We start from the raw sequence: 27,289 nt of genomic DNA, 5'->3' as shown, positions 1-27,289 counted from the left end.
TGTAAGGGGAATGATAGTAATACTAGGACAGAAGTTATACTTTCATTTAACTGCAAAACCCTGTTTTTCCTAGAAGTTCTTAAGTTACTTCTCTAAGTTGTGGACTGTCTCATACCAAAAGTATAAACTTGTATTTCCTTTTCAAGGATCTGTGTTGGCAGTATCGAACCTAGAGATTTTCTTTTTTTTCTTATGATTTCTCCTCATTCTGAATTTTACTTCCTTAACTTTAATCTTGTTCTCTGCCTATAAGATTTAAATATGTGAACAATACATGCCATTGCCTGAATGTTTTTAATTTCTTGACATATTTGAAAATTTTTAGCATCAGTCAAGTATTTATTAAAAGCTTTCTGTTTTGCTAAGATTTATTGAGTATACAATTTCAACAATGAAATATATTCAATCTAGGATAGTTGTGGTAGAATAATTTAGAACAGCAATGTCTCTTCAGCCTTGAGCACTTACATTTCTCTTGTGTTTTTTTCTTTTTTGTTGTTGTTGTTGCTGCCATATTTCAAAGAAAAAGGCAAGAGCAAATTCATTTTTGTTTCTATTGGCCTTATTAGACTAAAGGTATTAGAAGGTTTAAATAAAGCAGAGGACCTATTTGTGTGTTGGTGAACACTTTATATAAGTTGTGTTTTATAGAAGTGACTGGGAAGGACTTTGGGAAAGCAATTTACCTCATAACTATAGAGGCAGGGTTCTACAGCAAAGGTTATCAAACATTTTCTTTTCTTTCTTTTTTTAAAATACATTTTTATTGGTTTCAGAGTGAAGGGGAGAGGGAGAGAGATAAAAACATCAATGATGGGAGAGAATCATTCGTCAGCCCCACACTGGGGGTTGAGCCTACAACCCAAGCATATGCCCTAACCGGGAATCGAACCATGACCTCCTGGTTCATAGGTTGATGCTCAACCACTCAGCCACGCTGACCAACCTCAAACATTTTCTTAAAGGGCAAGATGGTAAATATTTTAGGCCTGTGGGCCATGCAGTCTCTGTTGCATCTACTTGGCTCTCCTGTAACCACACAGCTACTCAATTCTGTTGTAGTGTGACAGTAGGTGAATGAACTATAGGTAGTAAATAAATGAATGGACTTGGTTAGGTTCCCAGTAAAACTTTATTTACGAAAACTGGTGGCTGGTCTGCTAACCCATATTCTGTAGCAACCTAGCAAACAATATTCATAAGCAATTATGCTTGGGGCACATAATTTCTGTAATTATGTGCCCCACAATAACATCTTTTATTATTGTTGAGGATAATTTGTAAAATCATGGAGAACCAGGGACTCCCTGTTTTAAAATGGCCTAGTAGATGAATACTGAAATATTTTTTTGGTTAAGCAATTTGATGGTTGGAATTTCTTTTAAGATATTCTGTAGGGAGACAATCGGGTGGATATAGATGAATAAAGTTTGACAAAATTTTGATAAATACAGAGCAGAGATGATGGGTACATGGAAGAAATTCATCATACTGTATGCTCTTTCTTCTGTGTATGTTTGAAAGTGTCTATATTAAAAAAAATTACTACTTTAAGAAATAATGGCCCAGCAAAGGGCCCTTTTCTTGAAATCACCTTACTATAAGAAGGAGAATAAGAAACAGAAATACAAGCTTGATTTTCAGCACAACCAGAGAGATCTCTGCAATCCCAAAGCACAATATATAAAGAAAGGCTGCCAGATCCAGTGAAGGTCAGATGGGTGTGTGAGAAGACTGGGTGAGCTGACATCTGTGGTTACAGATGCCAACAAAGCCAAGAGAGCTTAATTCTCCAAAAGAAGCGGCTAGCCTCAGGCTTCTCCAAGCAGCATTCAACAGTAACATTTCACCATCAACATCTTCAAAGAAAAGTTAATTTAGGAATTTTGTACCAGTCCAAATACTTGTTCAATCAATATAAGGGCAAATACAAACATTTTTAACATACCAATGCTAATTTAGCTCTTCTGAGCCCTACTTCTATAGCAGGGGTCCTCAAACTATGGCCCGTGGGCCACATGCAAATACAAATATTGTATTTGTTCCCGTTTTGTTTTTCTACTTCAAAATAAATATGTGCAGTGTGCATAGGAATTTGTTCATAGTTTCTTTTTAAACTATAGTCCGGCCCTCCAATGGTCTGAGGGACAGTGAACTGGCCCCCTGTTTAAAAAGTTTGAGGACCCCTGTTCTATAGGATAAAGTTTACTCAACGAAGAAATGAAAGGAGAAACTAAATGAAAGGAGAAATTAAAGTGTAGGTAGTAAGCAGAGTCCATGTATTCATAAAATTAAGAGTAAAACAAATGTGAAGATTATGTTTTACAGAGCAGAGTATGAATGTTTAAAACATTGACAATGTAATAATGTCATAACTAACAAAAATTGGAAGAATGAAGGACAGAAATGATGTAAAGTGGTACAGACCTCATGTTTTATAACAGGCTGTCAAAAGATATTTAAAATCAGTAAACCCAGTAAAAAAGATTAGGAGGTAGGGAGGTGATAGATGATTAATAGATTAGGTAGGTGGGTAAACACGAAGAAAAATAATGTGTAAACTAAATTGGATGGTAGAGGAGAAGATAAAGACACAACTATTAAGCACAACTATTAAGTTCATCATTGCTCATAATAGAAACTATATATATAAAGGGGGGGACCAATTGATAGAATTGCCATATAAATTGAGTGGCCAGACTAGCAAAGTATAGAAAAATGAAATTTGAGCAAAGATTTGAAGGAAGTGAGGGAGCTTGATGGTTATCTGGAGAAACAGTATTCTAAGCAGACATAATGGTTGTTGCAAAAGTGTAGCTGGTGCATGGCACGCAAGAAGCAGGAAAGAGAAGCTAAAGCGGAGTGATTGAGAGAGGTAAGAAATGAAGTCAGAGAGATAATATTGGACCTTAAAGGCAGTTAAAAGAACTTAGACTTTTACTCTGAAATAACTATTAACAAAAAAGTATATCTTCCCGTATTACCAGAAGAAATACATGAATAACTAAAAACAAAGCAAGGACTGGCCATTTAATAAAGATGATAAAGCTGCAGCCTGGCTAGTGTGGCTCAGTTGGTTGAGAGTTGTCCCATGCACCAAGAGGTCACCCCTCCAGTTCTTGATCAGGGTTCATGCCCAGGTTTCTAGCTCAATCCCCAGAGTGGGGCGTGCAGGAGGCAGCCCATTGATGTTTCTCTCTCATAAATGTTCCTATCTCTCCCTCCTTTTCTCTTTCTCTCTCTGAAATCAATAAAAAAAATATATTTTTTAAAAAGATAAAGTAGCAATAAAAATAGAAAGCATAAACATTTTATAACAAAATATGATGACTGAAAGGAGATTAAATGTTATATTAATAAATATAAATAGGCTAAACTTTCCTAAAAAATAAATCCGAGATTAGATCACAAAGAAAACCATTCAGAGTCATTCCTAAAACAAAGAAACTCAAGAAAAGTAACAAAATTAAAAGCAGGCAAAGACATAACTTGCATATGCAACCAAAAAATGCATGATTGTAATATTGGACAAAGCAGTTCAAAAAGCATTGCATTAGGAAAAAGGACAGGCAAAATATGTATGGAGAAAAGCTTAATATGTCTCTCAGGGACACACAGACTTAGATAGAAAGGCTGCTTAGGTAAGAAGGTTCTTGGGTAAGAAGACTCAAAACCATAGATAACATTCTGTGTTCAGTTTCCCTGTGTTGATGTGGGGGAAAATTAACATGGAGTTAATGTGATCTCTACTTCAAAACAAAACAGATAACTAGCTAACGTTTATTGAACACTTAACTCTATGCCAGGCATTGTTCTAAATGCCTTATACACATTACTCATTTAGTCCTCCCAGTGACTTTATGTGGTAGAAGGTAGTGTTACTCTTTGTCCATTTTTCAGTAAGAAATTGCATAAAAGCTTGCTCAAGGTTGCAGTTAGAGTACGTTACTAAATCAGAATAGGAGGAACTCAGGCATGATGATTACAGATTCTGTGCTTCTAACCACTGTGCGATATTGCTTCCGAACCTAACAGGGCTGTGTGTGTGTGAATGTGTGTGTAACTCGATAAATTGACTCTAAAGTTTATCTAGAGCAGTGGTTCTCAACCTTCCTAATGCCATGACCCTTTAATACAGTTCCTCATGTTGTGGTGACCCCAATTTCATTGTTACAAATTGAACATAATTAAAGCATAGTGATTAATCACAAAAACAATATGTAATTATATATGTGTTTTCTGATGGTCTTAGGCGATCCCTGTGAAAGGGTCGTTCGACCCCCAAAGGGGTCGCAACCCACAGGTTGAGAACCGCTGATAGAGAGGGGGAAAAAGTAAGGAAGAATAGCCAGAAAAATCTTAAGGGAAAGTGGTAAGGGGAAATTAGCCCAGCCTACCAAATATTAAAATATATTATAAAGCTAGAATGTTAAAAGAATGTGGTTACTAGAACAGGAGAAGACAGGTTATTAGAATAGAAGTTCAGAAAAGATCCAAACTCATATACTTATTTAGAAAGTTATAAAGGTAGCATTACAAATACAGTTAGCGGGTAAATAAATTATTCAATAAATGGGACAACTGTGTTATCATGAGAGGGAAATTGATTGGGTTTCTACTTTTTAACTTTGACTAAGATTAATTCCAAGTGAATCAAATATTTAAACCTGAAAAATTGGAAGAAACCATGGGAGAATTTTACAATATTCTCAAAGTAGGAAAGGCCTCTAAGATATATGACATTGGCCTCTTAGAGAACAAATTGATAAATTTGACTCTAAAACATGAAAATTGTGTGCATACAAAAACACCATTAACAAAGCTAAATAAAAAATGGGAAAATTTTGTAACATTTTTTTACAAAGGTCAAATTTTCTTAATCTTAAAAAACTTATACAAAATAAGATTCAAAGATGAAGAATCAAATTGGAAAAAAAAGGCAAAGGATGTAAATACTCAGTTCATAAGAAAGCAAATACAAGTAACACTTAGAGAGATAAAAATATATACAAATCCTCGGTTCTAATATAAAATAATGCAAATTATGACAATGGTGAAATACTGCTCACCTGTGACATTGCAAAATAAAAAGTTTTGATATTTGATAATACATTGTTTAGAAGGGTGTTGGGAACCAGGTACTCATTTAATGAACAAGAGTGTAATTTGTAGATATGAAAATGCATATAACCTCCATGAAAAACATTTTGGCAATACCTTCCAAAATTTAAAGTGCACATAACTTTAACCTAGAACTTTCTCTTGAAGTATTTTATCCTCAAGTATCTGTGCCCATTTGCAAGGATATTCACTCTAGTATCATGTATTTTAATAATAAAGGATTGTCAGTAGGCATTTGTAAAGATATACCATGTAATTCCATTCACTCACTAAAAACCAATGAGTTAAGAACCAAACAGATGAGTAATGGGACTGCCGCATGCGACCAGTTGCATTTTTTAAAACTTCCACAAATACATTCATAGATGCACAAAGTTACATATATATAAAGCTTTCTTTGGTAGGATACCTAGATTTAACCTTCATAGAGGAGAATAAGTAGCTGGGCCACAGGGATAGGAGGAAGGCCAATATTAAGTGTAAAAGATGTAATTTTTAAATAGATAGATAGATAGATAGATAATTTTAATTGATTTCTGAGAGGAAGGGAGAGGGAGAGAGAGATAGAAACATCAATGATCTGAGAATCATTGATACGCTGCCTCCTGCATACCCCCTACTGGGGATTGAGCCCACAACTCAGGCATGTGCCCTGACCTGTAATCAAACTGTGACCTGGTTCATAGGTTAATGCTCAATCACTGAACCATTGCCAGCTAGGCTAAAAGATGTAATTTTTTACTTAGTTTTTGTACTTTTGAATTCTATATCATGTACTTGTCTTGTTTATTCAAAAGAAATAAACATCTATATATACAAAAGGCTAACATGCTACGTATCCTTCCCACCGTCCAACCAGTTGCTGTGATGCACACTGACCACCAGGGGGCAAACACTCAATGCAGAAGTTGCCGTGAAGCAAACTAGCCATTTACAGAGAAACAACAGTGCGGACCTGGCCGACAAAGCAACACTCGGCTTCCCCCAAGTGGAACACAGGCCCCACCACCACCCTGGAACTACAGCCCACCAAATCACAGCCGATGCTGCTGAGACCCCATGGCCAGTCCGGAAATGGTCACTGTGAGCGCTGGGTAATGATGTCACGTAGCAACCCCTGGCTTCCTCTCCCTAGCGACTAGCCTCCTTGCAGTTTCTTCAGCCCAGGCACACAACTTGCTTTATACCCAGGTGGAAACATTTACACTTTAACCAAATGTCTGTGAAGCATTTTCCTGTTCCTCATCTCATTTGATCCTCACAGAAGTCCTGGAGTAGGTAGATAGGAGACTCGGTGGAATCCTATTTCTTTTCATTAGCCGGAAAACAGAGATTTAGAAAGCTTAGAAACTTGACCCGACTGAAAAGAAGTAAGAAATGGTGGACCTTGAAAAAACTTCAGGTTTTCTCACTGTGCAAAATATAGTCAAACTCTGCTGCAGTTAAATATTTTACCCTTTTTTCTACCTGCATGATCTACAATAACAATCTGCTTCGTGTTGATATTTACTGCTGTGTTGTTGACAATTACCTGAAAGAGAAATTGGGGTGCTTCACGGGGCTGGAAAAAGTTTAGCTAAATCAGAAAGCAGGTCTAATTAAGCAAGTTTGCTCTATATCTTTTTTTTTAATATTTTTTATTGATTAAGATATTACATATGTGTACCCTCTACACCCCCCCCCCCTGCTCATCCCCTCACCCCCCCGTTGTCCGTGTCCATTGGTTAGGCCTATATGCTTGCATATAAGTCCTTTGCTTGATCTTTCCCCCTTGCCTCCACCCTCCCCTACCTTCCCTCCAAGGCCCGACAGTCCAATCAAAGCCTCTCCGTCTCTGGATCAGTCCTTGTTCATCAGTTTATGTTGTTCATTATATTCCACAAATAAGTGAGGTCTTGTGGTATTTATCCGCTCTCCAATTCCATTGATGCTGTGGCAAATGGTAAGAGTTCCTTTTTCTTCTTCCTCTTCTTAAAGAATACCTTTCAGCATTTCATATAATGCTGGTTTGGTGATGATGAACTCCTTTAGCTTTTTCTTATCCGTGAAGCTCTTTATCTGACCTTCCATTCTGAATGATAGCTTTGCTGGATAAAGTAATCTTGGTTGTAGGTTCTTGCTATTCATCTCTTTGAATATTTCTTGCCACTCTCTTCTGGCCTGCATGGTTTCTGTTGAGAAATCAGCTGACAGTCGGATGGGTACTCCCTTGTAGGTAACTGACTGTCTTTCTCTTGCTGCTTTTAAGATTCTCTCTTTATCTTTTGCTCTTGGCATTTTAATTATGATGTGTCTTGGTGTGGTCCTCTTTGGATTCCTTTTGTTTGGGGTTCTCTGCGCTTCCTGGACTTGTAAGTCCATTTCTTTCACCAGGTGGGGAAGTTTTCTGTCATTATTTCTTCAAAAAGGTTTTCAATATCTTGCCCTCTCTCTCCTTCTGGTACCCCTATAATTCTGATGTTGGTACGCTTGAAGTTGTCCCAGAGGTTCCTTACACTATCTTCATATTTTTTGAATCTCTTTTCTTTTTTCTTTTTCGGTTGGGTATTTTTTGTTTCTTTGTATTTCAAATCTTTGACTTGATTCTTGGGATCCTCTTGTCTGCTGTTGGATCTCTGTAAATTATTCTTTATTTCAGTCAGTGTATGCTTAATTTCTAGTTGGTCCTTTTTCATGTCCTCCATGGTCTCACTATACTCCTTGAGGGATTCATTAAATTTATCAGCGGTTTCCATAAAATTCTTGACAAACCTTATAAACGTGGCCTTGAACTCTATATCCAGTCGTCTGCCCTCCTCCGTTTCTGCCAATCGTGACCTGTTTCTTTGTCTCCGCATTTTGGCTGCTTCCCTGTGTTGATAGAGTGGCCCTGCACGCCAGGTGTCCTGTAGGGCCCAGTGGCTCAGCCTCCCCAGTTACCTGGGGTGGACACTCTTGGTGCACTCTTGGTGCCTTGGTTGTTGTAGGATCACTGGGAGGAATTGACCTCCAGGCCAATTGGCTGTGGGAAGCAGCTGTGTCTGAAGTGGGAGAATGGTCCCCCTCTGACCACTGGGTACAGTGGCTCCTGGATCTAAGGAGGTGCTAATTCAGCCCCTGCCTGAGGCCACACAGCCGGGCCACGAAGAGGCTCAGCTGTGAAGCAATGCAAGCCGCTGCGGGGCCTTGGGCCTTCTCTTGGAAGTTCCGGGTCTGCCTGGCTGGACTGTAGTTAGGTACATTCACATGCAAAAGCCTCTGCTGCAGCCTGGGTGGGGTGGGGTCTCAGGGAGTCAAAAGGGAGGAGAAAGAAGCAATGGCTGATTCTCCGTGCCCGGAGTCGCGCGTCTCAGTGTCCCGGTAACGGCTGCAAGCACCTCTGAGGGAAATCCGCCCTCAAGTTCGCCCGCTGCCGCCTGACAGACCAGCCTCTCCCCGTATGAGTCCTGGGTCCCCAGAGACTTCCCAGAACCGGAGTTCAGAGCAGTCGGGAGCTTGTGATTCAAAAAGACAGCCGCGTCCTCAGGTGCCACCCCCTTTCCGCGTGCGCGAGCCACCGCCGTACCTCTGCACTCAGCCTCCGCAGCTCCTCTGGCTCTCAGCGTGCTTTTCTTTTCTTCTAATTGTAGAAATTACACTCAGCCAGCCTTCTGGTTGTTCTGGATGATGTTTGCTCCGTCCTTTGGGATATTTTTCAATTGTTGTGTGAGGCGACTATTTCCCGGTGTTTATCTATGCCGCCATCTTAGTTTCCGTCCTGTTCTATATCTTTAAAGCATGACTCGCGCATGCACAATACATAAAAGCTCTCACTGGCGCCAATCGCATGCGTGTGTTTCCATCTGTCATTGTTGATCGTGAATTTCGTTGACACTTCTATTATAGAGAAAGGGCGAATAGTGATATTAAAATATTTCTTCTAATTAATTTCCTTTCAATGTGCACGAATTCCTGCACCAAGCCACTAGTTTTAAATAAATTAATATTGCTAGGAAATACTATATCCTTGCCCCCTAATGCTATCCTTGAGCAAACTGACACACAGAGAGGACCAGACCAGGGCCCTGAATGTGTAAAGAGATGATTAGCAGTATTGAGACCTGGATTCTAATCCTGATTCTGATATATGACTCTTAGTAAGTTATTTTCCTTCTGTGAGTATCACCTTTCTCATTTGTAGAATAAGGAGTAGGACTCACCTTCCTTTGTCTTCCATCATTAGTTTTCTTTTATTTTTTCTGTTCATCAGATTATTTATTCACTTGATTTTTAGATTCACTTGTTGATAGATGCGTATTTGTTGTTCATAATTTGTATCTTTACCTTCTTCTTCCTCTTCTTAAAGGATACCTTTCAGCATTTCATATAATACTGGTTTGGTAGTGATGAACTCCTTTAGCTTTTCCTTATCTGTGAAGCTCTTTATCTGACCTTCAATTCTGAATGATAGCTTTGCTGGATAAAGTAATCTTGGTTGTAGGTTCTTGGTATTCATCACTTTGAATATTTCTTGCCACTCCCTTCTGGCCTGCAAAGTTTCTGTTGAGAAATCCGCTGACAGTCGTATGGGTATTCCCTTGTAGGTAACTGAGTTTCTTTCTCTTGCTGCTTTTAAGATTCTCTCTTTATCTTTTGCTCTTGGCATTTTAATTATGATGTGTCTTGGTGTGGTCCTCTTTGGATTCCTTTTGTTTGGGGTTCTCTGCGCTTCCTGGACTTGTAAGTCTATTTCTTTCACCAGGTGGGGGAAGTTTTCTGTCATTATTTCTTCAAATAGGTTTTCAATATCTTGCTCTCTCTCTTCTTCTGGCACCCCTATAATTTGGATGTTGGTACGCTTGAAGCTGTCCCAGAGGCTCCTTACACTGTCTTTGTATTTTCGGATTCTTTTTTCATTTTGCTTTTCCGGTTGGGTGTTTTTTTGCTTCTTCGCATTTCAAATCTTTAACTTGATTCTTGTGCTCCTCTGGTCTGCTGTTGGGAGTCTGTATGATATTCTTTATTTCAGTCAGTGTATGCTTAATTTCTAGTTGGTTCTTTATCATAACATCGAGGGTCTCATTAGATTTCTTGAGGATCTCACTATATTTATCGGCAGTCTCACCAGTCTTTTCGAGGGCCTTACTAAATTTATCGGTGGTCTCACCAGTCTTTTCGAGGGCCTTACTAAATTTATTGGCGGCTTCTAGACAGTTCTTGAGAGACCTTAAAAGTGTGGTTTTGAGCTCTATATTCAGCATTTTGCCTTCCTCCATTTCTGTCCTGTTTCTTTGTCTCCGCATTTCTTATGCTTTCTTGGTGCACCCCCTAGTGGTCTTTGTGCACCGTCTTGTTGTAGTTAAGCCTTGATTGTTGTAGGTAACACTGGGAGGGATTTGACCTCCAGGCCAACTGGCTGTGAGCCATCATTAGTTTTCAAACTAATTCATAGAGCCCAAGGATTTTTTTCAATTTCTTTAGGGGTCTCAAGCAGGTGGTTGGGGTTGTAGTGGTTGCCAGTACACCTGTCTTTAACCAGAGCATCCCTGGACCTCTGAGTAAGATTGAGTTTAACTAAATATTTTGAAACTTTTTTAATAGTCCGAAAGTCACAGTCCACAGTAAAGTCACCATATATATTAACTTAAAGGTTCTCAGTGTCAGTGTCAAAACACATTATTGTATTATGATCAACTGTGAAGTAGTCTCAAGAAATTTTAAATGATTTTTACATCCTATATAATAAAAGCCTAATATGCAAATTGACCAAACAGCAGAACAACTGGTGGAACGACTTGTCACTATGACATGCACTGACCACCAGGGGGCAGACACTCAACTCAGGAGCTGCCCCCAGCCCACAGGCCCCAGGCCAGCCAAGCAGAGGAGGCAGCTGGTGGCAGTGTGAGGGGCGGGACTGGCGAGCAGGCAGTGCCAGGTCGGCCAAGGCAGGTGCCCCCACAGATCATCCCTGATCTCCGGCCAGGCCTAGGGACCCTACCCATGCACGAATTTTGTCCACCGGGCCTCTAGTCCTATATAGTAAAGAGCTAATATGCTAATTAGACCTAACAGTAGAACGACCATCTGGACAACCTTCCAGAGGAAGCCGGGGCTGCGAGGACTGAGGTAGCTGGGACTGTGAGGGCCAAGCCCCTTGCACGAATTTCATGCACTGGGCCTCTAGTTTTAAAATAAATACCAACCTCACATTTCTGTATGCTCTCTTAAGCTGGAAGGAGGGAGGAGGTAGGATATTCACATGAAGGATGTAAAGTCTGTTATATGCTATAGTTGTGTGAAGGCATGTGTTGTTGTAGAGTCCTGAATGGTTTTTCTTTGGGCTGGTGGAGTAGAATATAATATTTGGCTCTACGGTAATACATGGTTTTTAGTCAGTTAATGCCTTCCTGCCTCCCTTCCTTCTTTAATACTTTACGGAGCTGGGAAAATAAAAGGTACAAAGGGATAAATTAAGCAAATGGCAAGTCAGAAACAAGTTCATTACTCTTTCTGAAGCTTAGTTTAATGTGAGAACCTAAATTTCAGACTTAAATGCACAGAGACACTCTTTGAGGACGTTGTAAAGGCAGATATGGGTGTGACTGTTTTCCTTCTAGCAGTCAAAAGATGGTGGTGATGAAGGATTCAGGAATGAAGTTACCTAACCAAGTCTTTTTTTTTTTAAGGGGAGTGAACAGAAAGATCAAATGTTTACCCAACAACAGTAAATTCATGATATAACTCCTTAAGAACTGATGATTCCTGGTAAAAAACATAATAGAAATGCAGATCTAAAAATTAGCAAGAGGAAGAAGCAGGAAAGTATAGTTTATACTTGGTAGCACTTAAAGCCAATATTATGTGTTTTTAAAAGTAGATGAAAAACAATTTGTGTTATATGTGTATGTAAATGTGTTTGTATAAAATCTTGAAAACAAACCAAAGTGTTCATTACTATTAGGATGATGGGAGTTTGAGAGATTTTTATTTTCTTTTATCTGTATTTTTTAACTTTTCTACAAAGAATACATATTACTTAGGTACTCAAAATGCTGTTATTTATTATATATACACACAAATGCATAAAACATTTGTTATGTGTCCTGACTGTAGGTGTGTCTTTGTATTTTCTAGGTGCACCAGAGGCTTTCTTGGCAGAATTTGAGTGTTGCTTATTGCAGTACTGTTGTGCCCTCTGATGGTGAGTTTTGGCAAATCCATTTTTTATGTCTAATGTATTTGTCCCCCTTAAGTCAACTATACTCTTTTACTTAAAATTTGCTTAGAGTCAGAGAAATAAGGAGGGTCCTAAAGAAGAGAAATTAAATTTGAAAGAGGATCTAATGAATTTAGAGGAGAAATCAGTAAGAAAAACTAATAGGCCCATTAAGTTTTCAGAGATAGGGAATATTACTTTTTTTCTTTTAAACTGGGGACATAGTTAATGTGAAGATCACAGAAGCACTATCTTTGGTATTTCTTAAACATTGGGTCTTCAGATATGGATAATACTAAAAAACTCCAGCCCCTTTGCAGTATCAGAGCCAACCGGGAAGCAACTGAAAGTCTGAGACCTCCCCCCTCCCTTGTCTTTTTCTTCCATTAGACTCAAAGCTGTAATACCCTTCTTTGATGTGGAAAAGAATGAACAGATGCTTGAGGACTGTATATGGTCCTTTGTAAATATCTATGATGCTACAAACTGGCAATAGGATCTAAGTTTTGGTTGTTTAGAGGAGATATGTTTACTACTCTCTTGGTCATTTCTCTTACCCAATATTGTACATTGACAGTTTAGATTATTTGCTTAGGGTTGACTGTTAAATATATTTCCTCTGTATAAAGTTTAGTTTGATAGAACTCTAATTTCAACCTTATAAGCATTAATTCTGAGGTAGAGCAACCATTGAAAGAGTATCCTGCAAATTTGTAAGGATACCTGAAACTGAAGAAACCCAGATCAACTATGAAACTCCTAGGATCCCCTGTATTTAATCAGTATTGATATTTGCAGTGTTTTCAGAACCCCCTCCCAAAGTTGTTTAGTTATCTGAATATATGTGTTCATTTTTTGCTAAATTATCTAAACTTGGAGGAAATATCCATTTGTGATTACTCATTTGTAATATGAAAAGGTTGAAAGGAAAAATAGGCCAGAGTCAAAATCAGGAAAATAGTATCTGGCTTTCTTTATCCTATCTCTTAGAAACATCGAGAACTGGCAAAGTAATATCCGTACATAAATTAAAAAGCAGCACTCAACTCTTTGTTACAGCTGAGGACAGGTAGGTATGTTGACCCCAGTCAAAACTCAGTATGTAGAGGCCAGTTTTTCCCACATGGCCAAAAGGCAGTGGACCATAATGCCACCTCTCCATGCCACCTACTTCGTTTCTTCCTTGAGCCCCTCCAAAACAGTGAATAGCTATCACTCTTAATCCTCACACTGTCTTGGCCCATTAAACATCCAAATGGATGCTGTCCACATCTATGCCAGCACCACTCCCAGGTCCTATTACCTTCATTACCACTACAGGGTAATAGCATTAGATAGTTTCAATAAAGAGAGGATTTCTCTCAATGTGTAAAATATTGTTCATAATGTTGAATCTTCTCAGCTTTTGCTGAACTAAAAGCATTTCATTCAGAATTGTCTAGGTTTTATGATATTGTCTGACATTGTTATATATGTCAGTATATATTAATATGTATTCCATAAGTTATGTATAATCAATATGAACTAAGTTACACTACAATGTGACAGTCATCTGCCAATGGTTAAGATATTCAGAGGCAATTAACTTAAACTAATGAATTTATATTGAAATATATATTATTAATTTTACCACTTAGTGGAGTTACTATTATTATCCTATATACCAATCTGTATGGGAGTATTTCAGTAATACAACAATGGTACAGTTAAACTGCATGTTATCCCAGTACATAAATACTAGTAGATTGTCTGTATGTTGCATGAGGGGTTGAAGGTAATATTTTTCAAAAGCTAAAAGGATACATATTTTTAACAAGAATGACTTCTAAATTTCCTACCAATAAGAAAATAACTCATGTTAGCTGTCAAGAAGTAGAAGCACAAAAGTATTTGATTTAATGCAACTCAGTGTTCTTACTACCACCAAGTTATACACCATTCTTATTTTGTACTTCTTAATTTTACCTTAGGTCAATATAGCATATGAAAAAACTCTGCTATTAATACACAGTGACTTTAATAGCATTTAGCCACCAGTAATTAACAGCTCTACTATCATTCATTGCTCTTTGTTGTAACTGCTGGGTCTTCTTTTTTTTTTTTTTTGTCCTTAATCCTCACCCAAGGATATTTTTCCATTGATTTTTTTTTTTTTTTTTTTTTTTTTTTTAGAGAGAGTGGAAGAGAGGGGGAGAGACAGAGAGAAACATTGATATGAGAGAGAGACATGGATTTGTTGCCTCCCACACATGCTCTGACCAGGGGATTAAGCCTGCATCTTAGTTATGTGCCTTTGACTGGAATCGAACCCGAGACCCTTCAGTCCTCAGGCCAATGCTCTATCCACTGAGCCAAACTGTCTAGGGCTGCTGGGTCAAATTCTATTATCAAATGAGGGCTTGACCCTAATGTTTTAAAAGTACAAAATCTAAAATACCACATTATATAATTATGATATTTATATACCTAGTATATATACCTAATATTTACTGCCCCTTAGTAATTGCTTATTAATATGTTGTTTGGCAAATCTTCTATTATGGCAATGATAGCTGATATAAAATATAAAAATTATCTTAAATGTCTAACCTTCCTCCCAAAGCAATCTAAAAGGTTCTTATTTTTTGTATGTGCCATAAATATTTTTGAGGATCTGATGTAGGCTCTAGATTCTTTCTCTAGAAAATTTATACATACACATAGGAAATTTTACATATAATTTCTTAGTGACCAGACTACCTTAAACCAATTCATAGAATCCCTAGTCTCATGGACCTGAACTCAAGAACTTCTTTGGACACATTGCATACAGGTACACATGCACATACCTGTACCCACAATCATGTTCCCTTTCAGGGGAGGATTGTGCTTAGAGGTAAGAGAAGAGCTTTGGAGTCAAACAGAGCTGGGTTTACATCTCACTTCCACCATTTAACCACCTTGTAACCTTAGGAAAGGTAATTAACTTCTTTAAAGTCTTTTCCTATCTGTGAAATGGAGATAGTATTATTTACCACCTCCAAGAGAAAAGTGCACTTAGCCTGCAGTAAGAGTACTTACCCACCAGAAACTCTTTTTCCTTAAAGGGTGATTGTGGTAGTGTTACAGACCGCTAATCTAAAATATGTGGTTTGGAATTCTCATTTTAATTTCTCTATGCCCCAGATCCTCAACTGTAAAATGGCTCCCTGTGAAATGTTTATGTGATTAGCCTTTAGGGCAGCTGTTCTCAACCTGTGGGTCGCGACCCCTTTTGGGGGTCTAACGACCCTTTCACAGGGGTCGCCTAAATACATCCTGCATATCAGATATTTACATTACGATTCATAACAGTAGCAAAATTACAGTTATGAAGTAGCAATGAAAATAATTTTATGGCCCTAACCGGTTTGGCTCAGTGGATAGAGCGTCGGCCTGTGGACTGAAAGGTCCCAGGTTCGATTCAGGCCAAGGACATGTACCTTGGTTGCAGGCACATCCCCAGTAGGTGTGCAGGAGGCAGCTGATCAATGTTTCTCTCTCATCGATGTTTCTAACTCTCTATCTCTCTCCCTTCCTCTCTGTAAAAAATCAATAAAATATATTTTTAAAAAATAATAATAATTTTATGGTTGGGGGTCACCACAACATGAGGAACTGTATTAAAGGGTCGCAGCATTAGGAAGGACTAATCACTGCTTTAGTCCTTTCTTATTAATGAAAGTAAAGAATGAGAGTAATTCCTCTATATACAGGGTTAGTGTATAATTTATCATTCAACCGAGGGCACTTTTGAGAGTGAAAAGGGACAACCAGAGTTGTCCTGACAATTTTTAATAGTGTAAGTCAGGACATATCTTCACCTTAGCTACATAGAAAGTGCCAAAGGTAAGCTATAGTAAGAGCAAGGAAGAATAGCTTCTTGTAGCTGCCATCATTTCTCTATACAGAAATGTAATGCTACTCAGTTAGTTCTGTATTGAATTGTGGTAGAGAGTTGTGTTTATTTTGTATTTAACAAAAAATATAAGAATTCTTTAAAAAAAATCTTTGAAGGCAAATAATTTTAGCAATGAAGGGTTATTGGAAATTCCTGTTTAATAATAAACAATCAACTATTTAATCAACCCAAGTATGAATGATCTTATAAATTCTTAACCTAAGGTCTATGAATAGTTTGGGGAATAGATACCTATCCCAGTTTTTTCCTTTGGTTTTTGTCCCGTTACAGTTTTTAAAAAGCTTTATTGAGATATATGTTACATACCATAAAAGTCACCTATCACTGTGTAAGCATCATAAGAATCCAGCTATAGACGATGTGCCTCACCCCTAAAAGTTCCTTTGTTTCTGTTTTGCAGTCAATCCCTGCTCCCACCTTAAGTCCCAGGCAACCACTAATATACTTTCTGTCTCTATAGTTAAACCTTTTCTAAAAATGTCATATAAATGGATTCATACAAAATGTAGTCTTTTGCATCTAGCTTCTTTTACATGTTAATGCCTTTGAGCTTTCTCCATATTGTAGCACGTATTGTAGTTCTTTATTTATATTGCTGAGTACATGGAAATACCACATTTTGTTTATTCACTTACCAAAAGAAAAAAACATTTAAATTATTTGCTATAATGTTGCTATCAACATTCGCTTATAATCTTTGTGTGGACATATGTTTTCATTTCTCTTGGGTAGATACTTAGGAATGGAATGGCTGGGTCATATGGTAAGTATATACTTAACTCTTTGGTGTATTATAAAACTGTTTTCCAAAGTGGCTGTACCACATTGCATTCCCAACAATGTATGAGTGTCCCAGTTTCCCCATATCCTCCCCAACACTTGGTATGGTTGATCTTCTTGATCATAGGCATTCTAGTGGGTTGTTTTCCTTGTGGTTCTAATTTACATTTCACGAATGACTAATAAGCATCTTTTAAGGTTTTTATTAACCTTTCAAATATTTTTGTTGGTAAAGTATCCAAATTTTTTGCCCATTCAAAAAAATTGCTATTGTCTTAGTATTGATTTGTAAGAATTCTTTATATTTTCTAAAGTGTTTCCTGTTACTTTTGAAATTGTTTTAGAAGAAAGAGAAGATGATTTTGAGTCATGCTGTGTTACTAATGGTCACACTCTTGTACACAGTTGTAAATTTTGTATTTATTGTCATCGTCATATTGAAGGCACAAACATATTCCACTACTATCTTTCATTTCAGCTTTAAAAAAAAGAGAAAGAAATGAAACTCCAAAAATGATGCAACACAAAGCTCCAGTGTTTTAATGTGGTCAGCATTCTCACCAGCCTAAATATGAAGTTGGCACAACTGAAACACCTTGTATTTTTCCATTTTTGAAATGTATTCTACAGTTTGCATTTTTTTTAGAAATAGAAGTTTCAATTTGAAACTACCAGAATGTAATTGAACTTGTTCCATCACAAAATATCCCCCTCCGCTTTTTTTTAATGATTCTATATAATTGACTATCATTGCCAAGAAAAACAGTCACATGAAATTGGAAAGACTTTTAAGCTTTATGTGTTGACAGTATTTGAACTGGCTTAGCTTGGAATAGAAGCAAATTTATGTCAAATATCAGATGATGTCATCTAGTCTAGGATTGCAACATTTATCCCAATATTTTGAAATAAGTTTTGAGGAAATTGGAAACTATTCTATTTCCCTCCACAATGCAACTTGATGAAACTATTGATATTGCTCTGATGAATTTGTTCCTAGTTTTTATCTGTTAATAAGCAACTTTTCACAGTTAAAGAAAAATCCTAAATATGTGAATTCTCTTATGGAAATTAGAAAGGCTGTTAACATTAATGACTATCACCATCTTTGAAATTGTGTTAAAATTTTTTGCCAAAATAACAACCAGAAAAAAAGTTTTTTGACTCTGAGGAAGATCCTGTTACTTTTTTTTTCTTTTTTTTTCTTTTTTTTGTCTACACAAATGATGCATCTTCCACACTGAGTATCATGCATATGTATATTGCCTCAGAGAAGAAAGGAGCTTCACCCATCTCCCCCCCCCCCCCCCCCCCCCGCCCAACCAATTGGTACATTCTGGCATTTAAGACTCTTCCAATAGCCCCAAAAGAAGCCTTGCCTGTTATCACAGAAGTAATCACTATCATGAGAAAAAAAATTTTATAAGAAAAAGAATCAAAATAGAATTATTTTCTTTGCTTGATTAAATGTTGGATAGGAGTTTTTCTATTTAAAAGAGGAGAAAGTTTAATACAAGAAAATTTAATTATGGCTTGATTTATTTGGGGATATTTGGGGCTTTATGAATGAGTATAGTCTTCTAATTTAAAACTTACAGTCGTTATTACTGATTGAGTAGGAAAATTGTGAACTATTTTAAACAAGCTCTAGCTCTGAAGTGGGTAATTAGAAAGAGACAACAATATAAATTTTCCAACTGCTGGATGAAGTTTCTCTGTAGACTGGTCATAAATAGAAAGCCTTGTCAGTTTCTCTGCAGGAATTAAAAATGTCATAGCTCTTAAAGATTATCTCTGCTCAGAAACCTTACAACTGAAACTTGAATTTGTAATCTTTTCATTTTGATATTGCATCAAAGTAGTGATATGAATTCAATTCTATGAGTATTAGAGAATTCTTAGGTTCTCTAGACTAGCATCATTGGCAAAGTGAACTATGGGAGCTGTGATTAGGTTTTACCACATACTTATAGTCTCAAAGTTCTCACAACTTCTTTTCATCAAAACAGAAAGGCACAACCTTTTAGATATCAAAGATGACATTTAAGTTACCATATTCCAAAACTGGGCCCATTATGTGACTTCCTTATTCAAGCTAAGCAATATAGCAGTCTTGTAATTGAAATGTTATTTTATATAGAATTAAAGTTTATTTTCTGTTTTAATTGTAGTCTTATTTTATGTCTTTAAAAAACAGGAAATAGCCATTAATTTTGTTTTAAAAAGAAGAAAAGTGCTTCAGATTTTGCTAACATTTATTTTTTAAAATATGGCAATATAGTAGTCTGCTCAGGCTGCCATAACAAAATACCATAGACTGGGTGGCTTAAAGAACAACAATTTATTTTCTCTCCGTTCTGGAGGCTGGAGGTCTTGAGATCAGGGTGCCGGCATGGTTGGTTCTGGTAAGAACACTATACCCAGCTTGCAGGTGGCCACCTCTCACAATGGGGAGTGGGGAGAGCACTTACCCTTCTTCTAAAACCAGTCCTGTCATATTAGGGCCCGATCTTTATGACCTCATTTAATCTTAAATACGCTTACAGACCCTATCTCCAGATAGTCACATTGGCAATTAGAAATTCAACATATGAATGGGGGGTGGGGGGACACTATAACACAGTTCAGTCCATAGCAGGCATTATGAAGGAAATCCATTTCCAAGGCAATAAAATAAATTATATCTAAAACTTTTATGTATAAATTATTTGAAATTTTTAGGAAATAGGGGTAAGGGAAGAATCTATACATTTATCAGATTCTCAAAGAGGTAAATTGTCCAAAAATACTAAGGAACACAGAATTGGTTTGCATAATTTATACTCTCAACCTTTTTTGCCTTCAGTGGAACAAATCATTTTTGTTGCCTTGAAATTTAAAGGCATGATTGGAAAATTTCTCATGGATGTGTTATATGATTTTAGTCTTTAGGTTTTAAGACTTTAGATTTTAGAAAAAGCAAGAGAAACTATTATAGCAGGCATTTCATATATTCTCATTGAATCTTGTGAAATATTAGAATCCCTGCAATATAGGAAAGGAAACTGAGATACAGTTATATTCAGTAATCAGTAATGTGCTTGGGGATTCAACGTGTCTCCTATGGTAGAACTTGAGTACTACCAAATCTGAGTTTCCAAGACCCATAATTGTTCTACTGCACTGTCACTATTTCAGATTGTATTGTATTTTTCACCACCCAGAAGTTAAAGTGGGGTCTAATTTAATGAAGTTACTTTCACAACAGCACCATCAAAAGCAGTATTCTTATAAAAAAGGGGGGCTAGAGCACTATATTAGTACAGGGTTTCATTTTTACAAAAGCAAAATAAAATCTTTAATTCTCAGTAGAATGAGTAGATGGATAGAAGGAAGGGATGGAATGGCCATTTACTTCACACAAATGCTTTGTTGACATTTATAAGAAATTCTTTTCATAAACTGATTTTAAAAGTACCAGAATTACAAAAGGTACATACGTTGTACAACTTCACATAGGACTAATAATAGCACATATTAAAAAATGATTTATAACTTTGTTTTTAGGAAATAGGGGTAAGGGAGGAATTTTTATCATTTAGGCCTCATAATCATATCTTAGTTTTGTGGATAAAAAAGGGCCCATATACTAAACTTGCCTGGCTAAGGGGAGGCCTGCATGACAGCCTTACAAACTCAGAGACCTAAAGTAACCACATAGGATGGTCTGAAATTAAAACTTCTTAACTAAAAGTGAGTCATGTTCTAAGGTTGCTTACTAATATAGTGGAGAAGTTGGTGCTGGCTCTTGGTGGGAGGCCCTACTTCTTCTCCATGTTGACTTCTCCATAGGATTGTAGGATTTTCCTCACGATGAAACTGCTGGTTTCCCCAGAGCAAGTGATTCAGGAGAATGGGACAGAAGCTACACAGTCTTTTATGGCATAACCTCTGAAGTTTCACACCATCGCATCTGCTGTATTCTGATTATGCTGAGCAGACATGATTTGATGTGGGATGATACCACACAAGGATGTGAATACCTAGAGGCAAGGATCATATAGAGCTATCTCAGAGGCTGGCTATCACAATACTTACTATGTAATGTATATGTATATTTGGCTATGTATCTGCATCTGTGCGCACACGTGTGTGTGTGTGTGTGTGTGTGTGTGTGTGTGTGTGTGTGTAATGGATGGTAATAATAAACACAAAATACCAACTTCAGGATAGTGGGGTTTTTTTGGAGAAGAAAGATTACCCTGATTTAGTGTGGATTATTTTTGAATGGGAGCAAGGCTTGAGTGAAGAAAGAAGTCCAATACAAGGTAGCTGCTATAAGAAAGAGGCAGTGGTGACCTGGATTAAGATGGTAATAGTAGAGCAAATTGGAAGGATTAGAGACTTTAGGAAATAAAATGAAAGGATGTGCTGACCTATTAGATATGAGAAATGTCATCTTCTGCCTCTAAGAGTTGTCAGTATAAGAAATGTCCAAACCTGTAGAAAAATTTTATGAGTTTATTTGAGCCAAACTGATGACAGTTGCCAGGAAGCAAAATCTTGACAGATTGAGAAAATATTGCAGATATTGGCAGTTTTGCACCTTATTTTATACATTAGTATAAATGGAGACACAAGGAGGATTACATAAAATCCACTGGTGGTAGATTAAAGAGGCAGAAAAATGCAAAGTGAGGAAATTTCTGGGATTGGATAAAAAGCAAAATGGAGAAACACATATTTCTTTTACATTTGTGGTTACTGCATAGTAAATGTCACTGGAAAGGGACAGGGCTGAGGCAAGTCTGTCCCAGCACAGGTCTTAGATGTGTGGGTCCTTGACTTTGTACAGGAAAGATTTCAAAGATATAAGTCCAGGTGATTTTGAGAGTACATTTAATAAAGTTTAGGACAGTGAGACAATGGAAGGGCTTAGGATTGAAGAAGTAAAATCATAGCAACAGGACTGAGCAAAGACACAGCTGCTTTGACTCAGAAAGATCACAGAGACAAAGGAAGTGAGCCAGGGCAGGGCTGCTTCAACTCGGGAAAACAAGTCACAGAGGCAGAAGAAATGAGCCATGCATGGCAGGGTGCTGGGCTTGCTGAAAAGTCATAGAGGCAAAAGGAGGACCCGTGGAGACAGGATCAAAGCGTGAGCCTGGGACCAACTGCTGCTACCCTCTGCTCCCCTGGTTGCAACCCTTAGAACTCAGGAGAAAGACAGTGAAAATACGTGCCTGTGGAAATGCTCAAGGGAGAGCACATGCTGGCATTCTTTGTCTTAAGGGCTTTTATCTATTTTCTGCAGGCAGAAATTTTAGGTCTTAATCAGAATACTAGTTATTTATCAGCTTTCTAGGTATGTCCATTAATATGCTGATATATCAAAATGAGTGTATAGTGGGGTTTGAGATCATTATCTGGTCAGCTTCACCTTTGTCTTAGATTTGTGTTTTGGGGCTGTTGTGTTGTTTATTCCCCTGACTTCATCCTTCTTGGGTTTGTCTGACACTAATGGCACTAACTGGGTACTCTGTTATCTGTCTCCCTGACTTGGATGATTTAAGCTACCTGCTCTTTGGTTGGGGAGGAGAGATGTAAACTATCTGCTTTTAGGTGTCTTTGGTTAGGGAAGATAAGTTCTTGTGATTTATTAGCTCAATTCTAATTGCTCAACCATTTGTTTAACTCTCTATCGCAGTTTCCGCATTCCACTTGCCAAGGAATTTTCCTAGCTTCTTACTCATCTGCCTCAGTAAACACTTGCAGTACATAGAGCTGGTATTTGGGCAACAAGATAACAATGAGGGGATCTGTGTTTTCCTGCTCTGGCAGTTGTGCTTTGAGGGGTCTGAAAAATATTACTCTGAAATTTCAAAAATATGTTTTGTTGGATGCAAAAAGACAATAAAACAGACTCACTTAAGGTAAAGATTGACCTGTGTCAAGGAAATTACAGGCCTGGGACATGACTACCCACCACGACCTGCTTTTACTTAGAAATTTTTATGTTCAGGCCATCCTGCATGGTCCTGAGTTTGTAAGGCCCACCATGCAAGCCTCTCCTAAGCTCGTCAGGTTTAGTATGTGGCCCTTTTTTCATCCACAAGAGGAGTCAAGGATATCAGACAATTTTCTGGTTGGGGCCATAGTTATGTAATGATGGTGTTATTGACTGAGATGAGAAATGTCAGAGGGTTTGGAAGAAGATTAATTTAGTTTTAGGATTTTTGAGTTTAGGGTATGCCTGTGGGAAACCTAGTTGTCCAGCAAACAATTGACTTTAGGTTTGGAACATCAGCATTTAGATGGTAGCTGACACTTTGTAAGGAGATCAGATTGCCTAGAGAATGTGTGGATTGAGAAGCATAGAGGTCTTAGGTAAAGCACTTAGAAACTTAAGGGATGAATACAGGAAGAGCCTGTGAAGGAAAAGTGAAGGTATAAACAGAAAGGTAAAAACAACCAGGAGGGCATGGAAAAGGAAAGCTTTTTATAAAGTGAAGGAGTAGTTAACATCATTAGATGCTGTAAAATGGGTTTGGGTTGAACTACTGTATATGACCTTAGCACTATCATTTAACCTTTTTCAACTTTGTTCTGCTTACCTGTAAACGAAGGACATTAGTCTGTGTGATTTCCCTGGCCCTCCAACACAAAAATTTTATGCTTATATTTCACAGTCTTGATGTAGAATATTACAAAAAGAGGGAAGAAAGAGACAATGGTAAGACAGCCACTGGAATCATCCATCATATAAAGTTCAGCTCTAAATAGTTTTATAGAAAGCACTCCACATGTGCTTCCTTATTGTACCAGTTCCCTTTCATAATAAGACCTTAAGATATATACAGTCAAGTTCATAATATATTTTAGAGATTTTACCCATTATTTTGAACACCAATCGAACATCCCACTATGCATTTTAAAACATTTTTAACAATTGGCTAAATAACAAGTATTTGTATTTTATGACTTTTTTATACCTATTGCCCCAAATACATTTTAAAAAAACAATTTCTTCTTAAAACCCAAATATTTGTTTGCCTTGCACTTCTTTTAGTCTGGAAAATTCCTTGTCTTTTTATTTTTATGCCTAAATCTGCTGTCATGTTCTGTCGCTCAGTATTCATACTGGATGCCCCATATTTCTAGATTTCTTTGAAACGCACGGATGTAAAACATACATTATTTCTTATTTTATTGAAATGGAAATAATAGCAAAAGATGAAGAAAACAACAATCCAAGAGTCACCTGATGAAATTTACACTTAAAAAAAGAATATCTGTCTCCAGAGAATAATAGCAGACAACTGTCATTAGCTTGGAAATGTTCATTGTGACTTAACTACAACCAGCAATTTTAGATATTGTTAAACTGGAGGAACTTCGGTAATTGTCCTTTTTTGGTTGCAAAACAAGAAAACTAATATTTACATTACAATTTATTATGTGGGAAAGAAGGAGACCTGCAGATTTATTTCAAAAGCAATATTACAATGAAGCTTAATCAGTTCTGAAGTGTACTATTCCATGTAGTTTCTCAAAGCTTTCATGTTTCATTCCTTTGAAAAGCTTCACAGTCTTTAAAGGAGAAAGTCAAAGTACACGAGAAAGACTGATTTTCTCTCGGTTATTTTAAAATAGTAACCCTTAAGCACTAACCTGTGAAACTGATGTTTTAGTGAAATTTTCCATACCATATGTGTTTAAAGTCATAGATTTCTTTTATTTAAATTCAACTCGGTCTAAATTTTGAAATCTATAGTTGAAAAATTTTTTCTTATATGGAAAGGAAATAATTGATGGGAAAAACACCAGGTAAACAAGTTAGTCACCTAGTTTTATGAGTTCATCATCATTACTACCTGCAGAAGAGATAGGGATGTTCATATTAGTGGCTCTGACTTTAAGAAAACACTGGATTGCTCAGGATTCTCTTAGAAATGAGAAAGAAACTGTTAAAAATGTCAAATATCTTTATATATTGAAAACTTTAGCTGGTATGTGCTGTGTGTTAAGTTCACAGTACTGTTTCTGGTGTCTTCTTCCTTAGAAACATAGACTACTCTTTTGGAAGGATTAAAGCAAAAGAGATTTTTGACTTGGCTTCTTTTTAGTTTTTATATAAAAATTCAAATCGTGTATTTACAAAGAATTAACTGCCATAGAAATTGTTGTCCTGCTGTCAACAACTAGAACACCAGACAGAATATGTGAAACAACTGTTTTTAGACATTGGACAACAGCACAGGACTGTGATCTCTGAGAGAAGAGAAACAAATGAGATTAACCCTATGTTGCCTCAGCTCACAGCTGAGGCTTCAGCTAAATTCTAAAGCATAGGACCAGGCCAGAAAAACTTCCAAGGAAAACAATTACTAGGAGCTATAAGATGAATAATTTTCTAGGAGCTATAAGATGAATAATTTTCAGTGCTCATACAGTGCCAGGCATCATTTGACTTCTTTCCAGCCAGAAGGAAAAGACATCACTGAATACATGAATATTCAGTAGAGACTTCCAGAAGAACCATATTTTAGAAGTGGGACCAAATTGGCCCTCAAATAAAGGATTCTCTAGATCCATCCTAATAGACTTTTCTTAAAGGCTTGAAAGTAACTTAACGCCCAGCCGGTGTGGCACAGTGGTTGAGCATCAACCTAGGCACCAAGAGTTTGCTGGTTCAATTTCCCAGTCAGGGAACATGCTTGAGTTGCAAGATCAATCCCGGGTGAGAGGCATGCAGGAGGCAGCCAATCAATGCTCTCTCTCATTGATGTTTCTAGCTCTCTCTCCCTTTCCCTTCCTCTCTCTTAAAAAAATAAAATAAAATAAAAATACGTTTAGCCCTGGCTTCTCAGTGGATAGAGCGTCGGCCTGCAGACTGAAGGGTCCCAGGTTCAATTCCGGTCAAGGGCACATGCCTGGGTTGTGGGCTCAATCCCCAGTAGGGGGCATGCAGGAGACAGCCAATCCATGATTCTCGCTCATCATTGATGTTTCTGTCTCTCTCTCCCTCTCCCTTCCTCTCTATATTTTTTAAAAAAACATGTTTAAGAAAAAGAAAGTTACTTAACTATACAAGATCTAGCACTCAACAATGTAAAATTAACAGTTTTTAACCTCCAATCAAAAATGACTAGGGCCCTAACCAGTTTGGCTCAGTGGATAGAGCATCGGCCTGCGGACTGAAGGGTCCCCGGTTCGATTCCGGTCAAGGGCATGTACCTTGGTTGTGGGCACATCCCCAGTAGGGGGTGTGCAGGAGGCAGCTGATCGATGTTCCTCTCTCATCGATGTTTCTAACTCTCTATCCCTCTCCCTTCCTCTCTGTAAAAAAAAAAAAAAAAAAAAAAAAAATCAATAAAAATATATATATTTTAAAAAATGACTAGGAATATGAACAAGCAGGAAAAGAACTAGGATATTGAAATAGACTTAGAAGTGATGAAAGGATGACATTAACAGACCAGGATTTTAAAGTAGTTATTATAAATATGATCCTTTTATTCAGAGGATAGAAAGAAAACATAAGCATAACATGAAGAGAAATAGAAGATATAAAAATAAAATAAGTGGAACTTCTAGAGATGAAAAATATGTCTGAAGTGAAAAACAGTGCAGATGGAATTGACAGCAGATAAAACACTACTGAAGAAAAGGTCAGTGACATTGAAGCTCATGACAATTAAAACTATCCAAAATGAAGCTGAGAGGGGAAAAACAAAAACAAAAATATGAAGAGCACCTTGGTGCCCTCTATCACATGAACTAATATTAAGTGTAACTAGAACCCCAAAAGAAGAAGGGTAGGAGACAGGAAGAAATATTTGAATAATGGCCAAAATTCTTCCAAATTTGAAGAAATGTAATGACTCACATGCAAGATAATCATAAAGAATACCATAGAAAAAAAAGTTATAATAAAATTGTTTAAAACCAATGATAAAGAGAAAATATTAAAAGGAGTCAGAGTTAAAAAGACATTGCATACAGAGAAACAAAGGTAAATATATACTCTGCAAACCAGGAGACATAGTTCTTTAGAGTGCTGAAAGGAAAAAAATATCTGTCAACGTAGAATTTTTTGCAAAATTCTCTTCAAAAACGAAGGTGAAATAAAGCCTTTTTCTGACTTGCCAAAGCTGAGAGAATTTGTTGCCAGCAACATCTGCACACCAAGAAATGTTTGAGGAAGCCCTTCAAACAAAAAAAAATAATACTAAATGGAAATTTGGATCGATACAAAAGGGATGAATATGTGTGTAAAAATAAAAGAGATT

General features: G+C 37.2%; 1 protein-coding gene across 1 annotated transcript in view; it reads left to right on the top strand.

Annotated features, from left to right (window-relative positions):
• MCU (mitochondrial calcium uniporter) overlaps nt 1–27,289 on the top strand; it is a 179,706-nt gene that overhangs the window by 127,294 nt on the left and 25,123 nt on the right. Inside the window, exon 2 of the mRNA XM_081105257.1 lies at nt 12,217–12,283. Coding sequence (XP_080961383.1) covers nt 12,217–12,283 — 67 coding nt within the window. The remainder of the gene's footprint in view (nt 1–12,216; nt 12,284–27,289) is intronic.

Source organism: Myotis nattereri (assembly GCF_964212035.1).
Source record: "Myotis nattereri genome assembly, chromosome: 13".
NCBI lineage: Eukaryota > Metazoa > Chordata > Mammalia > Chiroptera > Vespertilionidae > Myotis > Myotis nattereri.
The sequence above is the reverse complement of the archived record's forward strand: the minus strand, read 5'-3'. Positions and strand labels throughout refer to the sequence as shown.